The following is an 18,783-nucleotide window of genomic DNA, read 5'->3' on the forward strand; positions in this document are numbered from 1 at the left end:
TTTGGTATATACCTTCAAAAAATGCTCCTAAAACCTGAATAATATCCGCAAAAATGCTACATTCGAACAAGGCCTGATTCAGAATACCCAATGATCCATACTCTTATTTTGATATTAGTGGAATATTACAGTGCATGTCAATACAGTCACACTGAGCCTGATTTAACTTCACTGGTAACTTATCTGTTATTTCACATCCACCCTGCTTCCCTGTAAGCAGCAGAAGACACCTGATACATCACATCTTGTTTTACGGCATCAGTGGTAAATATCCTCCCTGATAAGGTCTTATTATCAAACCCATACTTACTGGAAAAACACACACAGTCAATCAATAAACACTACGAGGGCTAAGTCTGCCCTCATTCCTGAACATGCCACCGTTCTTCTGTTCCTGCAACTCTACTTGTTCTTGCCTATCAGATTTCCTACTCGCTGCATGAATCTTCCCAGTTTGTTGTCAGAGCCACTTTGTGTCGGGTAGCCGGAGTCGTGCCTGTTCAGGGAGGCGCTTTTCTGTCTCTCTGAGGGATGCATGCTCGCCAGTCTAATTGATTTATCCCGACTATTTTCAGCGCTAAACAAATATTCGTATCGACTGTAGACTTTCTCTCTTTGATAGACCGCCACTCCCTCGTTGTCCAGAGTGCTCCTTGAGCCTCTTTCCTGCTCTGCTGCGAGGTTCGTCTTTCTCTTGCTCGAACGCTGAGAATATGTTCTCAGGAGTGGAGACTTTTGCTTCTCCGTCTCTGCTGGACTACTGAGAGAATTCTGCGACCTGGAGATACTCGGCGATTGACCTTTCCTTGGCGTTTGCTCTGCCGCTGAGGCCTGTGAATGATCTGCTCTGGGTGGTGGGTTTGATCCTGAGGGAGCTTTTGACCTCAGCGAGCCCTTTCTTTGGAGTGACTTCTCTTCTTTTTTGGATGCTTTCTTTTCGTCTGATGTGAGTATCGAATACACTTTCTTTCTCATGGAATTCTTCCTATGAAGGGTCGGTTCCTCGGTCTGTGTTTGCCGTTTTTCTGCCGGACTACTCTTAGCTTCCACTGCGGAGGTGCGGACAGTTTGTACCTCACTGGATATCAATTTCCGTCTTTCTCTTGGAGCAGCTGAACTCAAGCTGTTGGCCACCTCACCTACAGAACCATGGCTTCCTCTGGCTTGGTCCTGATGCTGTGATTCTGCAGGTAAGCTTGATTTCACAGAGTTCTCCTTTAAAGCAGCTTTCTCGTGAATCCCCTCATCTCCGTCTTTGACTGCGGCTGAGTCCAAACTGTTGACATGTGTGTTTGAACCCTCTTTCTCTTCAGGGATTTCAGTCAAAGACTCCATTGCTCGTGGGTGCTGGACACCGAGGCCGCTGGGCTGCAAATGAGAGAGCTTGAGCGACGGATCGTTTAGTTTCATATCTAACTCAGCAGCCGAGGTTGTCCTGGAAAGAGGCTCGTGCCAGTCGTGTGGCTGTGTTGTCTTTCGATCTGGAACCATTTTGACATCGTAGTGAGAGGCAGACCGGTGTCCATCAGTAAGAGTTTGCTGTCTTTTGTTGCCATCACTCTCTTTGTGGTTTGCCAGTGCCTGCCTGCAATCGTTTTGTGCATTTGGATCTAACTCTGCCACACTCTGCCTCATCTCCAGACCTCTTAATGAAGATTTAAATTTAGGTCTTTCCAGAGTCTGATACGCAGACCTCAAGGACTCCTGACTCTGCCTGAAATTGTTGTATTCCTGCAGACTGAGCCTCTTTTGCCTCATTTCTTCCATCCTGGACTTTATGTCCCTTGACCTGCTGTGAATCAGCTGTGACTGATGCTCGTTTAAGCCCGTGTGACTACTATATGGAGACGCCATTGGGGATATCGCATCGCATGATGCATCTAGAGGCACGTCGTTGTTGCTGAGGTATGCGTCCATCTTCCACCGGTGGAGAGATGTTTCAGAGTTGAAAGGTATCAGATTCTGGTCCACTCCATAGCGAGTCCGGTGCCTGAGGTGCTGCTGAGACAACCTGTTTGTTAGCAGCAAGTCGCCGCCCCCCCTCAGGTTAGATCCAGTCCTGTCAGGTGGACCAGGGCCACAGATGTCCTTGGTTCCCATCCTCAGCCGAGTCATGGAGTTCAGCTTCTGCAGTTCCCCGCCATAACTGTGTCCTCGCATCAGATTCCCCATGTCAGGACAGTGAGATTGATGCAGCCTCTCCTGCACGCTCAGGCCCCTGGTCAACATGGCGGCGTTGCTGAATCTGTCATCCTGAGCGCTTCTCATGCCGTGCATCATTCTGGACCTCATGTGAATCTGGTGGAGGGAGAGCTGGCTGGAGTTTGGGCTTTGCATGGCCACGTCTCTGAGGTAGTGGCCGGCAGATCTCTCCCAGGCCTGAACTTCAGGAACGGTGGAGCGAGCGTACAGCCTCCGAAACTCCTCGTCGTAAGAGCAAACCAGCTGACCTGTGATCACCAGGACCATGCTGAGGTTGATCTTCTCAAACGACCAAGTGAAACTGAAAAAGAAAATGGCGACACAGTCATCAGAGAGCGAGGGAGAGCTACCTGGATGAGATCCAATCACGATGCAGGCCTCCAGATGTGGTCTGGCCTTCATCTTTCATTTACAAAAGCTTTTTCTTACCCAGATTCAACATCAAGATACAGATTGCAGATAAACGTGATGTGTAACGGAGGTCTACAGGACCAACGATGAGCTGGATTTCTTGTTATTTCTCTGTTTACTAATTTTTTGTTATCAGAAATGTCCAGAACACAACAATAAAAGGCATCACAGTTCCTTACAATTCAGTCAGGGGAATTTGAGGTAATGCAACTGACAGGTGAACTATTAATTTTATTTTTTTTTGCATAAGCAACAACAGTAGCTTCTCTTCCTGGGAAAAAAAGAATTTAAATCGCAATTTAAATATATGTGTGTGAATTTATATCCAAATCGCAGCAGATGCAATTTTGTTGATAAAGGTAAAATGTTACACTACATATATATTATAATATTATAAATGAAGCATGCAGCAAAAATCACATCATGATTTTTATATTTTACCATTCCCACTAGAATTGTGACTCAAATATTTCTATTTATATTTCTCAGAATAATCACAATATCATTTATTTGTATATTGTTCATAACATATTGGTTTACATATTTATTTAATTACTATTATTATTTACAATATTTACAAGAAAACTCTACAAAAAACTAAAAATACAAAGAATACCATCTGACATCTGTACACACGAGACCCAAATAAACAATAAACATAATTTAACTACATAATTTCATCACCTCTTAGAGATGTAAAGTAATCAATAAAGCAACACACAGCCTCTGAGTACAAAAAAGTCAAGATGAATTGGTCTCCCCATCACGAGCAGAACAGTCAAAACCGATTCACATTTAATTCAAGGCCCCTATTTTGATTCAACTGTTGTGAACACATGTGAGCAGGTAAAGGTAGGACCGACTCACCTGTACGTTCCATACAACACCGTTCGGCAGTCCACCAGAATAAACCTCTGCTCCAAACCTCCGTGGAACTTCATCCCAGACTGACACTGATACAGCTGCCCCTGAACCACCCGGACACGAATGCTCTGATGGGAAAACAAGCAAAAGAGCTTAAAACTTTAGTCAAATTCAAGCTCTAAGTGTTTGGTACGTCATTATGACCTGTGACAGAGTTTGGCTGCTCCTCACCCTGTTTTAAGCCTCCTGGTATAATTGGTTAATCCCAGGCAAAGGGAGATTTGTAGATCGATAAAGATAAACAAATACATCTTATATCTTTGAGAGCATTCTTACTTTACTTTAGCGTACTTTCACACCTGTCCAAGACGTTTGCACAGTACTGTATTCAAACTTTAAACTCAGAATTCAAATTGCAGGTGTTTGGTACATTATTTTATATTCAAATTTCATCTGAATTATTTGATATGAGCTTTAAAAACTTTGGGAAATTGGATTTGAGGTTTAAAAGGTGAGGATTTTTAAACCAGGACAACTTTTTATTCTTATTTTTACATATTTTGATTCCAAACTAACTAATTATGTATAAAACATTTTGGAGTTGGTCTAGTAGTACGTCCACTAAAAGTGCTCAGACTCTTGTTATTGTTATTCCTAAGTAAGATCCTTTTTGTTTAAAGAGTAACAGCTGTTATATCGCTCTCTTCAAAGCCGCCACCAGACTCCACTGACAAAAACAGTGATTTTACCTCACAGAGCACGGGAGTTCATTATTCTATTTATTATATATTATATTATGTGACTTTGGTGTTTCACAATAACGCTGCAGTCAGTTTCACATACAAATAACATACAACACTGTCATTCGTTCTGCTTTTAAGACACATTTTACTTTGTTCATTTTAATGTCATGCACGGGCGGGTTAAGTCAGTTCTAGACAAATCTTCTAATTCTCGATAATTAGGAAAGTTTCTTTCAACACACACACACACACAGAAAAGGACACACAGCCTTTATGATACTCGACAAGATCAAACTTGTCCATCAGTTTTTTTGATGTGGCTACTGGCTAAGCAATTTGTGTAAAGATCACGAAACCATGGCTGCGTTCACTGTGTTAACTTGTTGTTTGGAGTCTCAATGCTGTTTAACAGGAAAATCCAGCCCCGCTAACAGATCCATCCTGCGGCTGCTGCAGTTGTCTCGTACGATAATGACAGGTAGGAACACACAAGGGGAATTGCTGGTGAATGACAACGCTTCCACGAGGGTGTGGAGCAAAATGTCAGACTTAATCCAACTAAATGCTCCTGTCAATAGAAGAAAGGTCGGGTCACAGGCGAAGCCTCATCTGGCAGGAAACATCGGTGGAATGCAAATCTACTAATAGATACATGAAGGAGCAGAAATGTGGGGAGTTGTATCCGCCCAAAATGTCAGATAAAGTCCACATCAGATTGAATTTACAGCAACAAATCAGGACGTTATGTAGATTATGGCTTTGAACAGCTAAAGTCAGTCTCTCTTGTTGACCCAAACAAGCGTTAAAGTTTCAACATTTGCTCCAAATTCCCTTGAAATTCTCGTAAACTGTTCATATTGAGCCCCAAGATGAAAAACACGTGTGAAATAAATTAAAGTTTGCTAGCAGTCCTCTTCCTGGTGCAGTTACTTTACCCTCACATGCAAACATTGATTCAAAGCTCCAGTAGCAGAATAAAACTCTGCATTGCACCTTTAAAATCAGCAAATTAAAACAACGCACAACGGCGCACAGTAAGAGCAGATGAAGCCATTTTTAAGGCCTTTAAATTCAGACTTTATTCTAAGGTGTCATTACATTTGTGTTTGTTTGGTTTTATGACAACTTCAGTGTCTTGACTCTGGTATTTTTAAACCTGGGCCACATTTTCATAATTTCATTTGCAGCATAATCCTTTTGGGCAACAAGTGCTTGTTTGATCCACTGACAGGCTCAGATTGTTATTCTAAGTGTGTGACAGCATCATGGAAAGGATCCCTACAGAGAGAGACCTGGAAGATCCTTTTGGTTTAACCACAAACAGCCGTTATATCGCTCTCTGCACACACACCAGACTCCATTCACAAAAACAGGGATTTTAGCTCACAGAACACAGGAGCTGTTGGTCTAGTTTGGTCGTGTTATTGTGTGACTTTGGTGTTAAAGGGGAGTTTTTCCTGCCACTGTTGCCTAATATAATATCTGATGCTTGCTCATGTGGGTCTCTCTCTTCATTAAAGAGTTTGGTCTAGACCTGCTCTTTACGGAAAGGGTCTTGAGATAACGCTGTTATGAATAGATAAAGATTGAACATCACCAATCCAAAGTAAATTTTTGCTTAAATGTTGAAATATACATAGATATATATATATACAAAAGTGCTACTAGGAGCAGACAGTCTGTCTGATGTTGATACCACTGGGTTAGAATAAAGTTTGTGTTTCAGTTCCCAAGTGATAACAACAATAATGCAGGGTGTCTTTTATTTTGAAAGTTTTTTTTTTTCAACCATAACCAGAGTTGTTCTTGTTCATTTTCATGAGTCTTAACACATAAAAACTGGTGTGTTGTGATGCTGTCATGTTCCAAAAGTGAGACTATTAGACGACCTCAGTACTGAAAAGTCAGTATATTTTGCCCAAAAGACACTCTGGTCTCACTTCACTGCTTCTAATGTGTGAAAATAAGATATTGATTCATTAAAACAGATGAAGGCTTGAGGAGAGATGTACGGTGGGTAGTTTATTTTTAGGTTACAGTAACCAACCAGCCAAAAAAAGTAAGTATTTAAAAAAATAGCGGTACAACCCTTTAACTTAACCTGATGTGCACATGTCTCACCTTGAGGTCTTGGATGTTGACGCCCACCCTGCGCGACATGTTGATGAAGCTCTTGAGGTGCGACTCATCCAGAAGGACGTAGACCACCACGCCCCTCAAGGTGGCACCGATGATCTCTTTGAAAATGTCCACGTCGGTGAAGACGTCCATCGCTATGGCAACAATCTGGGGAGGGGGGGGGGACCATGTCAGACATTTGGAAACAACACTTTGAATACAGAAAAATACGTGTTTATTCAGTCCTAAAGGGACGCCTGAGGACATGAGGGGTCAAAAGTTAATTTATCTTAATAACAGAAGTCCTACCAAGTATAATTCATTAAATATTTGTAAATATTATCATGTAAATGTGGTTAAAGTATGAAAATAAACACACTCATCTTGTAGTAAAATGTTTCCTGTCAGTGTTTTCCTGTTAAATCTGATGTTTTTGGATTAATATCTGGATCTATGTGGATTAATACGCTGCATTAATGTGGATGTCACGTTTTACTGAGCTGATTTTAACTACTTTTTACACTGTTGGGCTGTTAAAGCTTTAATGTCTCAAGAGATAACGCACAAGGAGCAGCTCATCATTGCAAGACGACCCCCGATAATTAGAATATTGATTTAAAAATGATTTCTGTTATCAGAACTGTCTGTCATACAGAAATAGCAGACTGCCATAATTGAGTATTCAACAGAGCCGTGTGATAAAAAAGCCTTAAAAACTTGTGACAAGCTCAGAAAAACAGCCTGTTTTCAGCTCTGTGACGATTCATTCTCCAAGTAAGAGGGTTTGAAACCGTTTGTTTAGCTGAAGAAGGAGAGAGCTCTTCATCCTTCAGCTTATCACAAACATTCACCATAAACACATGTGGGAACACGTGGTTCTCACCGGACAGGAAGGGGGATGGAGAACCGTGAATCTGTAAACGAACTAAAGCTGTCAGACAGATGCAGTGAAGTAAACAGCACAATGTTTACCTCTGAGATGTCGAAGTGTAACGTTGCATGAATTGTAAATGCTGCAGTGAAGTAAGGAATCTGTATTAAAGTACAGAACTAAAATGTACTTAGTGAGTGAATGAATGAATTAATCCAGATGTTTGACTGAAAATGGATCTTAAAATTTCTATTTCAGTTAGATTTCATGTCATGTTGTTTAAATTAAAGGGTTAGTGTGAGTGGTTCTGTGAGGAGCAGAGATCACGACTGAGATCATGTCAGGAAGCGTAACTGACTTATAGGTGTTTTTTTTTAGTCTTCTGTTCAAACTACATCTCTGTTTACAGCTCATGAGCTCATGTAGATACACTGTGTGCACCTCATCAATCACTTTCAGATGGTGGATATGACATATTCCATTTCCTGCACACACACACACACACACACACTGAATGATTAGTTTCAGCTCTGGCAACGTGTGGAGCTGAACATCGAGAGCGTTCAAGCTGAGACACGCCGGCTGGCTCACGTCATGTGTCTGAACGTGGATCACGACCTTCGTGCTAACCTTTTCTCATTAAGAACCCGAAACATGGGTTGTGAGCGCACGTCGAGTAAAATGCAGCCTGTTGTTTCTGTGTTACGTTGCATGTACTTCATGCTGCTGCAAGATCTCTTGCCATTTCTTCTCATAAAGGGAGTAATGACTAACATTTGGCCTCAGGTGCTTAGTTTTTCCTGTGAGTCACTTTTAACTTCAGTAGCTGCTGGGTACACGCTGCTGCTACGCTTTCACCACAGTATGACTGTTGCAATTAATGGCTGACTGAGGAATATTCAAATTATTTTGCCAAAAACCTGCAGCCCCATTCAGTGATTCCACTGAAAGTACTCACACCAGAGGGTAAAATACTCTGTTACAAGTAAAGGTCCTGTATTTAAATGCTACTTAAGTAAAAGTATGCCAATAAAATCAGGAGGATGTCGCTAAAGTATTAAAGGTAAAAGTACTCGGTGCAGCAAAGTGTCCCCTGTGACTGTTGTTCTATTATATTATATATTATCCCACATCATTTGTGCAAAAGCAGGATTTTGCTGTTCACTATTTCAATCCATCGCAACTGAAATGAAAAAGCAAGAAAAAAAAACTGCCAACTTTCCAGCCAGTGAATTCTTATGGAGGAGTTTTAGTGGGAGGAGGGAGAAAAATGAGAGTTTTGCATTTCGAGAATAAAGTCAAAACGTTGAGAATAAAGTTCGGACATATTTTTTCTTGTGCCAGACACCAATACTGAACGTTCAACTTTATTCTCAACATTTTGTCTCTGTCCTCTCATTTGTTTTTATATAGTGAAGAGTTTTCCTGTCAGAAGAAAATACCGAAACATTCACAGAAACATCTCCAACAATAATCCACTTCTCCAGGACTGAAGCTGCCATCCAGGACAACTAAGATCTCATGTTCTCCACATCTTTTCGGGGTTTTAGAAATCCATTTTTCATGCCGTCATGATTAGAAATATAATGGCACCAGTTTATTTTATTTTTCTAGGAATTTCCAGGGACAAGCTGTCTGATGAGGCACCCTGATCTGAGACAGTCACACAGTTTATGGGGAGGAAATGACCAAATGTGGACAGACACACCTCATGTGACTCAGACGTATGTTAGTTTGTACATGTTACAACGCAGCCTCCTGCTCGTCTGTCGGTCAGACCTGCTCCGTCCTGCAGCAGCTCACTAACCGGAGTACAAAGATCATCTCTGGCTAAGATAGAAGATGATCGTTCTGTTGCAGGATCTTTTCTAAAAGGATAACAAACCACGAGCTGGTCATTATTACAGCTGTGAGGAGGCCACACAGATTCAGGCAACCATTCACATCCACCCATTAAGCCGACCTGCATGTCTGGACTGTTTGGAGGAAGCTGGAGCACCAACGTGAGCAGATGATGTAAACTTCACACAGAAAGACCTTCATGCTGTAAAGCAACAGTGCTGCTCAGTTTGAGATAAAATGTAGATTTAGAAATTATTTTATTGATTTGATTTTTATCAATAACTTTCTTTGCAAGCAGCACTGAGCCCCCTTTTTTTTTTTTTTTTTACAATTTGTGAATAAAGTTGAAATGTTGAGAATAAAGTAAGAATAAAATTTTTAAAAAATGATAAATTAATAAAATAAATGATGCATATTTCAACTTAGAATCTTGAAAAGCAAAATAAACAAATAGATAAATAAATCTCCCTCCTGTCATTTTCCCCCTTACACTTGAAATCGCTTCACAACTGACTTAATCATCAGCATTTATTAAATCAGAATCAATAAACTGTAATAATATTAGCAGCAGCGGGGCTTAAAACTAAAAGAGAATGAGAGACAAAGTTTCCTGTTCGATAAAAAGTTATGTTTAGTTAAAGTAAAGTTAAAAACTAAACCCAGTGATTGTGCAGTGACAGTGTTTCCCTGTGTGTGCAGCACCTGCCAGGTGAGCCCTGTGCTCCACAGTGCTGTCCCTCTGTGTGGCTCTGCTCTCACCTGCCTGGCCTCCTGTATCTGCTTGCGGATCACCTCCTTGATGGTCGGCGCGTTGTGTCTGGGTGGGTGGAACAGCAGGCTGATGCTCGTGTCCGTGCCCTCCAGACACACCTCTGGCCAGCCCAGGTCCAGGTCGGGCACCTCCTCGTCCGACTCGGTCGGGAAGTAGGTGGAGGGGCTGCCCTCGTCTGCGGGCCGCCTCCCCTCGGAGTCCTCCTCCACCACCGGTAACTCTGCATTGTCCAGAATGAAGCGGATCTCCTCTTCAGACAGGAAGTGGCTGATCTGCTCAGCTCGGAGGAACTCCTCGTAGGCGTCTTTGCCTCCACAGAGCAGGGCGTAGATAGCCAGGCGGTAGGTCTCTTTATAATGAGGCTGCACGTAGACTGGATCCTCCTCTTCTTTCAGTGAGGACAGGCAGGACAGACTGGACTCCATGGGTGCCAGGTCTCCTCAGAGTCTCTGTGCTCAGCAGGCCTCTCCTTTAAGCTCAAATATAACGAAGCAACACACACTGGAAGAGAGAGGTGACCGAAACCTGTCTGTCAAGTCTGATTCACCGCATGAAGGCAAACAATACAAGGCATGTGGCCTTGTGCAGTGGATTTAAAGTGGAAATACCACATGGTAGAGGCACTTTGTTACAAGTGAAAGTCCTGCATTCGAAACCTTAGAGGTCAAAGTAGACATCAGCTCAATTTACTAAAAGTAAAAGTACTCATGGTGCAGTAAAGTGTTTCCTGTTTATTCTGGGTTAATGTCACATTTTACTGTTTTAACTATTTTAATGGTAGTTTAAACTACAGCAGAGCATCACGGTCTATCAGATCATCATGTGTCTCTAGAAAGTCAAGTTTTTAGTTTTTTTGTAATAAAAAAAAGAGCTTATTTTAGCTTAAGCAGGATAATTTTCTCAAACTAGAGTGAAATTTGGACGTATGTGGCTTTCAGAGGACAGGAAGGGGGGGTGGAAAACTAACTAAAGCTGTCAGACAGATGAAGTGCAGTAAAAAAAGTACAATATTCACCTGTGAGAGAAGAAACAGACTTACTTCATGGCCGGCCGAAGACGTCTTGGAGTCCTGAAGCTTAAAGAAAACCCTCCCGCCTCGGCGTCCCTGCTGTGCAGCACGAAGCAGCATATCTAAGGTGTGGGTTTGAACCGTCTGTGCATGGGAACAGCCTGCTGTACCTGCCCTGTTCACTCCTGGGACAGCTCAGGTACTGTAAGCAAGCCCCGCCCCCCCCCCTCAGCTCAGCTCACCTGGGTTTCAGGGGCAGGAGCAGGTTTGTTTACCTCCCCGGCTGTCACACAGTCCATGTGAGCCTGGATACCACCCAGTCTGTGCTCATTTTTAACTTCATTCAGCGCCACGCCAGGAGTCATGTTACCTCCTGACGCGTCTGGGGTGAGGCAGGCGAGAGATTACTCACAAAGACAACAGAGGGAGGTTGATAAGTAAAGTTTATTGCCATCACAAAGCATTGGGGGACACAGACAGACAGACGGACGGACAGACCTCTCTGGCGTAGGGACCAGGGCAGGAAGAGAATCTCTTTATCCACAGGACCACCGACCGACTCTCCACATGATGACGGCTACTAAAAAAAAAAACAGCAGCCGTCGATAAAAGGAGGGAAACTTAACCATCCCAGAGCGAAAACACCAAACTCAGTCTGGTGTCTGGTGTCGACAACACAACCCCAGGTCATCCAGGTTAAAGGATCATTCTGATTTAAAACAACTTGGCTCACCACTGAACATTAATGACATTAATGATCATGTTCTCTCCCAGATAAGTTTCTCTAAATCGTCTGACTGCTTGTGTTTCTCTTTTTATTGATGCCTCTGGTAGAGAAGAACCTGAACCAAAGTTGTAATAAACAGGAATTATCCTTTAAAACCCCCACAAAACGTAAATAAACAGGCGTTCCACTTCGTTGTGCAGTGGAAGGTGCAGCTTTTAAAACACTGAACAGAAACATCTACCCTGGTCTCTTTTCCCCGCCTGTGTCAGAAGCACGGTGACCAGACGAATGACACGAAATAACATCTACTGTTTGTTAGCAGCCGCTGTAAAAGTCTTGTGATAACATAGAAAAACCCTTATTTTCAGCGGCAGTCCAGAAGTTCAGACCCTGAACACGACTACTTCTACATAAGCTCACGGTTTCACACTCATGCTATGAAGCGACGGCGAACGTTTCCCCCTCAGCCGGCACCACCACCCTTTACTTCCTGGGTGGGGTCGGAGACTTCATGAATCTGGGCGGGGTGGGAGACTTGACGCCGCGCTGGGGAGTCGGGGTCGGGGACTTGGGGGTCGGGGTCGGAGATTTGGGGACCGGGGTGGAAGCGGGGGTCGAGGCCGCAGACTTCATGGATGGCGCCGGGGTCTGGGACTTAGACGGAGTGGGGGTCGGGGTCTTGGAGGGGGGAGCCGGAGACTTGGGCACAGGCGTGGCTGCAGGCGTGGCAGCAGGCGTGGCTGCAGGGGTTTTGGGCTGTCCCAGTTTGGGCTCGGGGATCTTCTCGCCGTGCTTGTAGACGCTGACGGTGATCTCGACGAACTCACCGCCGTACTTGTTCCGGACGTTGATGCTGTACTTGCCGGAGTCGTCGGGCGTGACTTTGTTGATGACGAGGCTGGCGAACTTGCCGCCGTCGAACGTGACCTTGGTGTGCTCGGTGGAGGCGACCTCCTGCTCGTTCTTGAACCAGGTGACCTCGGGGGTCGGCTCGCCCCACACGGTGCAGGTCAGGCTCAGAGACTGGAGGAGGGAGAGAGTCAAGGCAAGTCAGAATCTACTCGTTTGTTTACGTCCTGCACGTAAAACAAAGGTTCAGTTCAACAAAATTATAGAAAACTATTTATCCACAGAACACCAGGAGCTGATCATATGGGAATATAATCATATAATTAATAATTTAACATAATTCTGCTAAAGATTCAAATACACTGAACCCCTCAGGGGGACAAAAAAAAACCAATAAAAACTTTAACTTCTTTAGCAAAACTTTTTTATTCAGTCATTATTTATGCAAATAGACAAAAAAAGTAAAATATATTCTTTTATTTTAGGTTATAAATAGAATATATATTCTTTAAAAAGAATAAAATATATTTAATTTTTGGTTATTTAGGTGAAAAAACTTAATATTTTATCTTAATATTTTAGATTATAAATAAATAAATAAATATATATATAAAAAACATTAAGTATAAATATAAAAACTTTAGCAAAACTTTTTTATTTAGGTCATGTAAATAATAAACATTTTTTATTTTAGATTATAAATATATATTCTTTTTATATGAATATAAAAACGTTCACTTTTTAAATTCTTTAGAAAACCGTTTTTATTTGGATCAATAAATAAACAAAGAAATTGAAGATATATTTTATTTAAGGTTTTTTTAATGCTGTATTGACACAGGACAGTTTAACAGTGACAGCAAACACAGGTGTGTTTTTTTCTTGTGAACTACTGGATCAGTTTAAGCCTCTAAAACGTACAAATCAAATAATCCGAGAATAAATTCAAGTTAATTCTCATATTTGGAGATATCTTTAAAGATGCACTAGTATTTTAAATCAGAAAGAATCTCATGACACACTTTCTACTTTTCTTTCTACTGATCTTTTTAGGCTTCGTCACCGCCCAAAGATTCGTAGGGATGCTGCTCCTACACCCCCCCCATCACTAAAACACCTAAAATAAACGTCTTTTATATTATTAACAGTGTTTCACTTAAGGAATCCTCACCTTTTCTTCCATAATAGTGACCACGTCAGGCAGCCCACCGACCACTCTGCCACGGTCTGAGGAGAGACGGCGACATGTGTGTCATTACTCGAGCTCGAGATGATCATAACGAGAGAGAGAGAGCGGAGGAATGTAAAAGCTCCTCCGCTCTTTGAACTCTCATTCGTTTGTACTTTGCCTCGAAGGAAATATCTCGACTGTGAGGAGGATCGAGTCCTCTGACTGATCCATAACTCTTAACAAAAAAAAAAATCGTAAAACAGGACAATGTGCCTTCGAGGCGAAGCTGAAGTCACGTATGAGTAACACACCATCAGTGTTAGTATAGTAAATAACAATGCACTCACTCTTCTCTGCAAATGCGGCCGCCCTAAAAGATAAAAGACAGACAGAGTGATTAAATTAATTCATTACAATGTAAAGATGCAAGTTTACAGGCTGCTGCAGAGTCACATGACTTACTTAAGTCTCAGGTACTCCTCATAGGCGTCCGTGTACGCTGCAACAACAAGAGGAATCTCATCAATCTACTCTTCAAAGACACCAAAGGCTTTATAGTGACTCAGTTTAGGCACCGATGAGACATCTAGTGGAGTTAAAGGTGAAAGTTTTACCCTGTCCGGAGAGGTCAAAGGTTCTGGTGTGGGTCTTGACGCCGTCTGAGATCTCGATGGCGTAGTGACCCTTCTCCTTGTCGGTGGGATCGCAGATCTGCATCCAGGCCATTTCCGCCGTGCCGCCGATCCTCATCTTCTCAGAGGAGGCGATCTTACTCTCCCTGCAGGCCACAGGAGTCACTTCTCAGTTCACGATGTGAGATCAGAGACGGACATTTCGTCACACGTCTCAAACAAAAGCCCTCCAGAAGAAATGAACTAAGGTATTTGATTTTTTGACAGCTGACAGAAAACAGCGTCTCCGATGGGACTGACTGACGAGGAGCCAGAACATAAATCAGCTTTTACTGCAGTCCTGCATGTGCCAAAGTTAATATAACTAACTAAAACCAAACTTAAGCCTAGAAGTAGGTGTGGGAGAACATTTTAGAGAGCTGAAATAAAACTAATAACTCAACTATATTGTATATTTACTGAGCTGCCTTCACACGGTGCTGTATTTGTATTGTAATATGAATTCTGAACTTCTTAAATCTGCCTCTGAGGAATTAATAAAAACTAAAATGTCTCTGGACCAGGATGTGAATGTAGATCAGGGATATTTGGGGGTTATTCACCAACTACATGTTGGCTGTATTTCAGCTGTAAAGCCAAATAAAGTGTTTTGTTTTTGTTTTTAAATCAAACCGTACTTGTGTTTCCAGACGGTCTTCATCTCCTCGGTGTAGTAGTTCATGTAGCACTGCAGCCTGATGCCCTCTGGAGTACACTGCAGCACCAGGTCAGAGGCAGACGCACCTGTCGGCCACACACACACACACACACACACACACACACACACACACACACACACACAGTTTAGCTGAAAATAAAGATGCATGTGTCTCCTAACTGTGTTCTGTTACACTAGTTCATAATCTGCACTATGAACTTATGTTTCACTGACTTTGTCTTGTGATTCAAGGTTTTTTTTGTACTTTACCTTTGCAGTAATATTTCTAAATTTAAAAGCCCTGTCACTGCTGGTCTGAGCTCTTTATCCAAAGGGCTGCCTTTTCCCCTTGTTTAGCTGTTTTTTTTAAAAGGTTGAATCACATTTTCTTTTTTTCTGTTTGGGAGGAGAGGCAGTCGGACCTTCAGGCAGAATCAGGCTACGGCTGCGTGCAGCAGAGAGGTTGGACTGGATTCTTAGTAAATACTGAGCATTGCAGTAACTGTCGTCACGTTCGCGGCGGTAATAAATCCGTCAAACACACTGGAAACACATTCACAAGTCTGAAATGATGTTCAAGTCACCGGCAATCTGGGCGATGGCGTTGATGATGTCGTCAAACACTGAAAGACACGAGACAAACGACATTAGAACAGATTTGTTGGGGAGATTTTTGACACCAAAGCAAGAAGAGCGAGGAAGCACCTTGGCCTGAAATGTCAAACGCAGATGTGTCCTTTCCTCTGTCGTCACTGAGCGCCGCCTTGTAGACGCCCTGATCTTTCCTGGAGAACTGGAAACAGCAAACATCAACGCATCAGCAAGCAGCAAGAGACGCAAATGTCAGAACATTTTTAGACACATGCAAAAAAAGAAAGTGTGAAGCTTTTACGTTACGACATTAGAGTGTTCAGTTATTGAGATAGCAGCTGATTATTAAGTTAAATCACTCATTTCTATTAGTTATAGTCTCGTCTTATAACATAACGTGACACACATGAGCTCCTTCGGGCCGATGTTTGTTTTAGAAACAACCTTGGGTGAACAAACACACGTCATCCGTTCAGTTATAGATCCAAACATTTATTATATTTACCAGGACACACAGACTCACATTATTCATTTTCCTCGGCCTCAACTTTTGAGTTCTCACTACAGTCGCTCATATTTTAGCTTCGTGGGCCGTTATTGCTTTAACCTCTGATTACAGCGAGCACACGAACACCTTCCTACCTTCCTGTAAGGTCACAGACTGACTGTAAAATGTTCTTACTTGCCCTTAAGGCCGTGAACAGTCTTGCTCCTGAATATATTTCTGAGCTGAGTCTCTCTTGCTTCTTCTAAATCTCATCTTAGAGCTTTCCTGCTTTTGGTAATGTCTGATTCACCTTTAACTAGACTTTTTTTTACTGTTTTCACCTGTCATGTCCTTAAATTCTTTGGTTTTATTCTCATTTAATCCTCTTTAACTGGTTTTATTTGATTTTGTTAGGAAAGGTGCTGTATAAATAAAGTTTATAATCGTTATTATTTGATTATGAGCGTGTTAAAATGAACGTGTGTGATTTTACCAGAGGGATGGGGAGAGCACAGGCTCCGGACACGACATTGGGGGGAGTTTCTGGAACGATCTCTTCGTCCTCTTTGTACCAATGGAAAGCCGTCTCCTTCTTCACATTCGCCACCTGACGCACAAACAAACACAGATGCAGTTGTTACTGAGAGACAAAGACAGCCGAAGGACGAGAAAGGAGGAAAACAAGCGAGCGATTCAAACATCACCTTGCAGGCGAGCATGACGGTGCAATCCTCAGTGACGGTGAAATACAGATACTCAGAGAAATGTGGCCCTGCAGTGACAAAGTGGACGATATCAGTCCCACAAACACGGAGAACAACAATGAATGAAACCTAAATGATGATTAAGGGTGTGATGAGCACTCTGTACAGTTACACTTAAATAGATTGTGTCTCATAATGGCAACAAATCCCAAATCAAACCAAAAATTAGCCACTTGCACCTTTAATAGTGCCTTCATTTTATACCAGACACCAGTTAGCAGTGTTCTGAGCTATCCTACGACAAACAAACAAACGAGCCCGATCATCTTTGGAGCAAACTGCACTCATTTAGGGCTGCACAGCGTCTGCAGGTACCTTGCTTCCTGATGTGCTCTTTCCTCTGGAACTCAGCCTCCCTCAGAGCGACTTTGAACACTGAAACACGACAGAGTCACGGTCAGTAAACGTCACATACATATAAATATAAATATATTTCTAATTGACTGTTTTGAAGCATTTTTTAGTTTTCTCAGACTGAAAAACCTCTCATGCAGCTGTGACAGCATCAAGTTATATGCAGGATTGTGTATTTACTTCTCTTGGTGATGAACAATGAACTGTCGAGAACGACTGATGACAAACTTAGTCTAAGAACACCCTTTCTTTCTGACACAGTCTTCTCATGAGGTTTATCTGACGACTAGCTTGTTAACCGTCTGCTCACCGTCTCCCACCAGGACCAGGGAGCTCTGGGTCTTGGCCTTGCCGTCGTGGATCTGGACGGTGTACGTGCCCTCGTTGGCTCTGGTGAACGGATCCACCATCATCTGGATGATTCCTGTGGCCACATCGTGGCTGATCTTTTGTCCCTGAGAGGAAAAGATTCACACTGATGCATTTATGTTTACAACAGAATTACCATCTATGAACTCCATCTCTGTCTTAACAGTTATATATATATATATATAAATAACATATAATACTATAATAATCATATTATACTAAAAACCCACTCACTAATCTTTGACTAGAGTCATTTATGTTAATAATATTAACATATTTACCTGAAACCTTGTGAACATTTTGTATGTTAACATTACTGGTGCAAATAAACCTCTAACAGCATCAGAAACTATTAATAACTTATTAAAACACCTTTTCATCCATCTGGTAGTGATAGCAGGGTGCAGTTTTAAACTTTGATGGCAACAACATCACTTCTGACTGCTTGAGGAATTTATTTTGAATAAAATAAGAATTAAACGGGACGCTGCTGTCTGACAGGTACGATGCAGAACAGAGTGAACTCCAACAAAGCTGGGAAGTAACGACTGACATTATATGATATCATACGTATTATTATAATCTAAAAATATAATTCGATGAACGTCAACAGAGACTGAACATTCGACTCCACACGTGGAACAAATTAAATGGACTCCAAGAGCGTAATTTCATTTTGGAGGAAGCGTTACCTCCCCAGTGGTGACCTCCTTGTCGTTAACGATAAACCTGTAGGATACAGAGGAGGACAGTTTGACGGCCTGCAGCCAGAAACGCACGACACCCTTCTCCAAAATCTCATAGTTCAGACCGTGTTTCAGGGGGACGACTGCGCAGAAACAGAGGACACGCAAACATTAGACTTCATCCAACTGATACAGGAGGTCAGCTGCTAGTGCGCCGATACTCACTTGGATGTCTGATGGCGTAGCTGAGCTCCAGCATGGTGTTCAGGGCTGCAGGACGGATCCGAGCAAACAGACGTGAGCGGCAAACAAACCAGAACAACAAAGACCATCACACACTCACTGTTCAGGGAGCTTATTGTGGAAGAACGTGTCCTACCGTCCTCGGTCAGCGTGTGGCTGCCAGAGACGCCGTCAGTGTCGGTGACGACCACAGAGTATCGGCCCAAATCGTCTTTATCAGGGTTGGTGAAAGTCAGTCTGGAGCTGAGAGACACACAGAAACTCTCTCTGTAAACATCAACTCCACAGGAATAAAATACAAAGTCTGAAGTGTTTTCTAACGACGTTAAAACACTTTTGTGATACTGAAAAGTTTTGTTTAAGACAAAGCTTTTGTCACAT

General features: G+C 42.4%; 2 protein-coding genes across 3 annotated transcripts in view; both read right to left on the minus strand.

Annotated features, from left to right (window-relative positions):
- Positions 1-367: 367 nt before the first annotated feature.
- Positions 368-10,248, minus strand: LOC139225749 (protein FAM83B-like). Its single transcript, XM_070856594.1, has 4 exons — positions 9,811-10,248; positions 6,342-6,506; positions 3,481-3,605; positions 368-2,503 (listed from the first exon to the last, which is right to left on the minus strand). The coding sequence occupies exons 1-4, from the start codon at positions 10,246-10,248 to the stop codon at positions 403-405; spliced, it is 2,829 nt and encodes a 942-aa protein (XP_070712695.1). The 3' UTR covers positions 368-402.
- Positions 10,249-11,257: 1,009 nt separating this feature from the next.
- myom2a (myomesin 2a) overlaps positions 11,258-18,783 on the minus strand; it is a 28,627-nt gene continuing 21,101 nt past the window's right edge. For both annotated transcript variants that reach the window (XM_070856590.1, XM_070856591.1), the window contains 15 exons: positions 18,539-18,645; positions 18,385-18,429; positions 18,166-18,302; positions 17,415-17,559; positions 17,066-17,125; positions 16,691-16,758; positions 16,480-16,593; positions 15,614-15,701; positions 15,493-15,531; positions 14,889-14,994; positions 14,194-14,357; positions 14,042-14,078; positions 13,927-13,949; positions 13,580-13,635; positions 11,258-12,582 (listed from right to left, as the gene is read on the minus strand). In XM_070856590.1, the coding sequence (XP_070712691.1) occupies positions 12,043-12,582; positions 13,580-13,635; positions 13,927-13,949; positions 14,042-14,078; positions 14,194-14,357; positions 14,889-14,994; positions 15,493-15,531; positions 15,614-15,701; positions 16,480-16,593; positions 16,691-16,758; positions 17,066-17,125; positions 17,415-17,559; positions 18,166-18,302; positions 18,385-18,429; positions 18,539-18,645 (1,729 nt within the window). In that variant the 3' untranslated portion in view covers positions 11,258-12,042. The remainder of the gene's footprint in view (positions 12,583-13,579; positions 13,636-13,926; positions 13,950-14,041; positions 14,079-14,193; positions 14,358-14,888; positions 14,995-15,492; positions 15,532-15,613; positions 15,702-16,479; positions 16,594-16,690; positions 16,759-17,065; positions 17,126-17,414; positions 17,560-18,165; positions 18,303-18,384; positions 18,430-18,538; positions 18,646-18,783) is intronic.

This window comes from Pempheris klunzingeri, chromosome 3 (genome assembly GCF_042242105.1).
Source record: "Pempheris klunzingeri isolate RE-2024b chromosome 3, fPemKlu1.hap1, whole genome shotgun sequence".
In the NCBI taxonomy this organism is placed as follows: Eukaryota; Metazoa; Chordata; class Actinopteri; order Acropomatiformes; family Pempheridae; genus Pempheris; species Pempheris klunzingeri.

Bases quoted from the DNA above. Each gene is read 5' to 3' on its own strand.
- LOC139225749 (XM_070856594.1), bottom strand. From the start codon at position 10,248: ATGGAGTCCAGTCTGTCCTGCCTGTCCTCACTGAAAGAAGAGGAGGAT. The intron at 6,507-9,810 runs GTGAGAGCAGAG...CCCCCTCCCCAG, and splicing joins AGATACAGGAGGCCAGGCAG to ATTGTTGCCATAGCGATGGA. The intron at 2,504-3,480 runs GTGAGTCGGTCC...TTTCTTTTTCAG, and splicing joins GTGTTGTATGGAACGTACAG to TTTCACTTGGTCGTTTGAGA.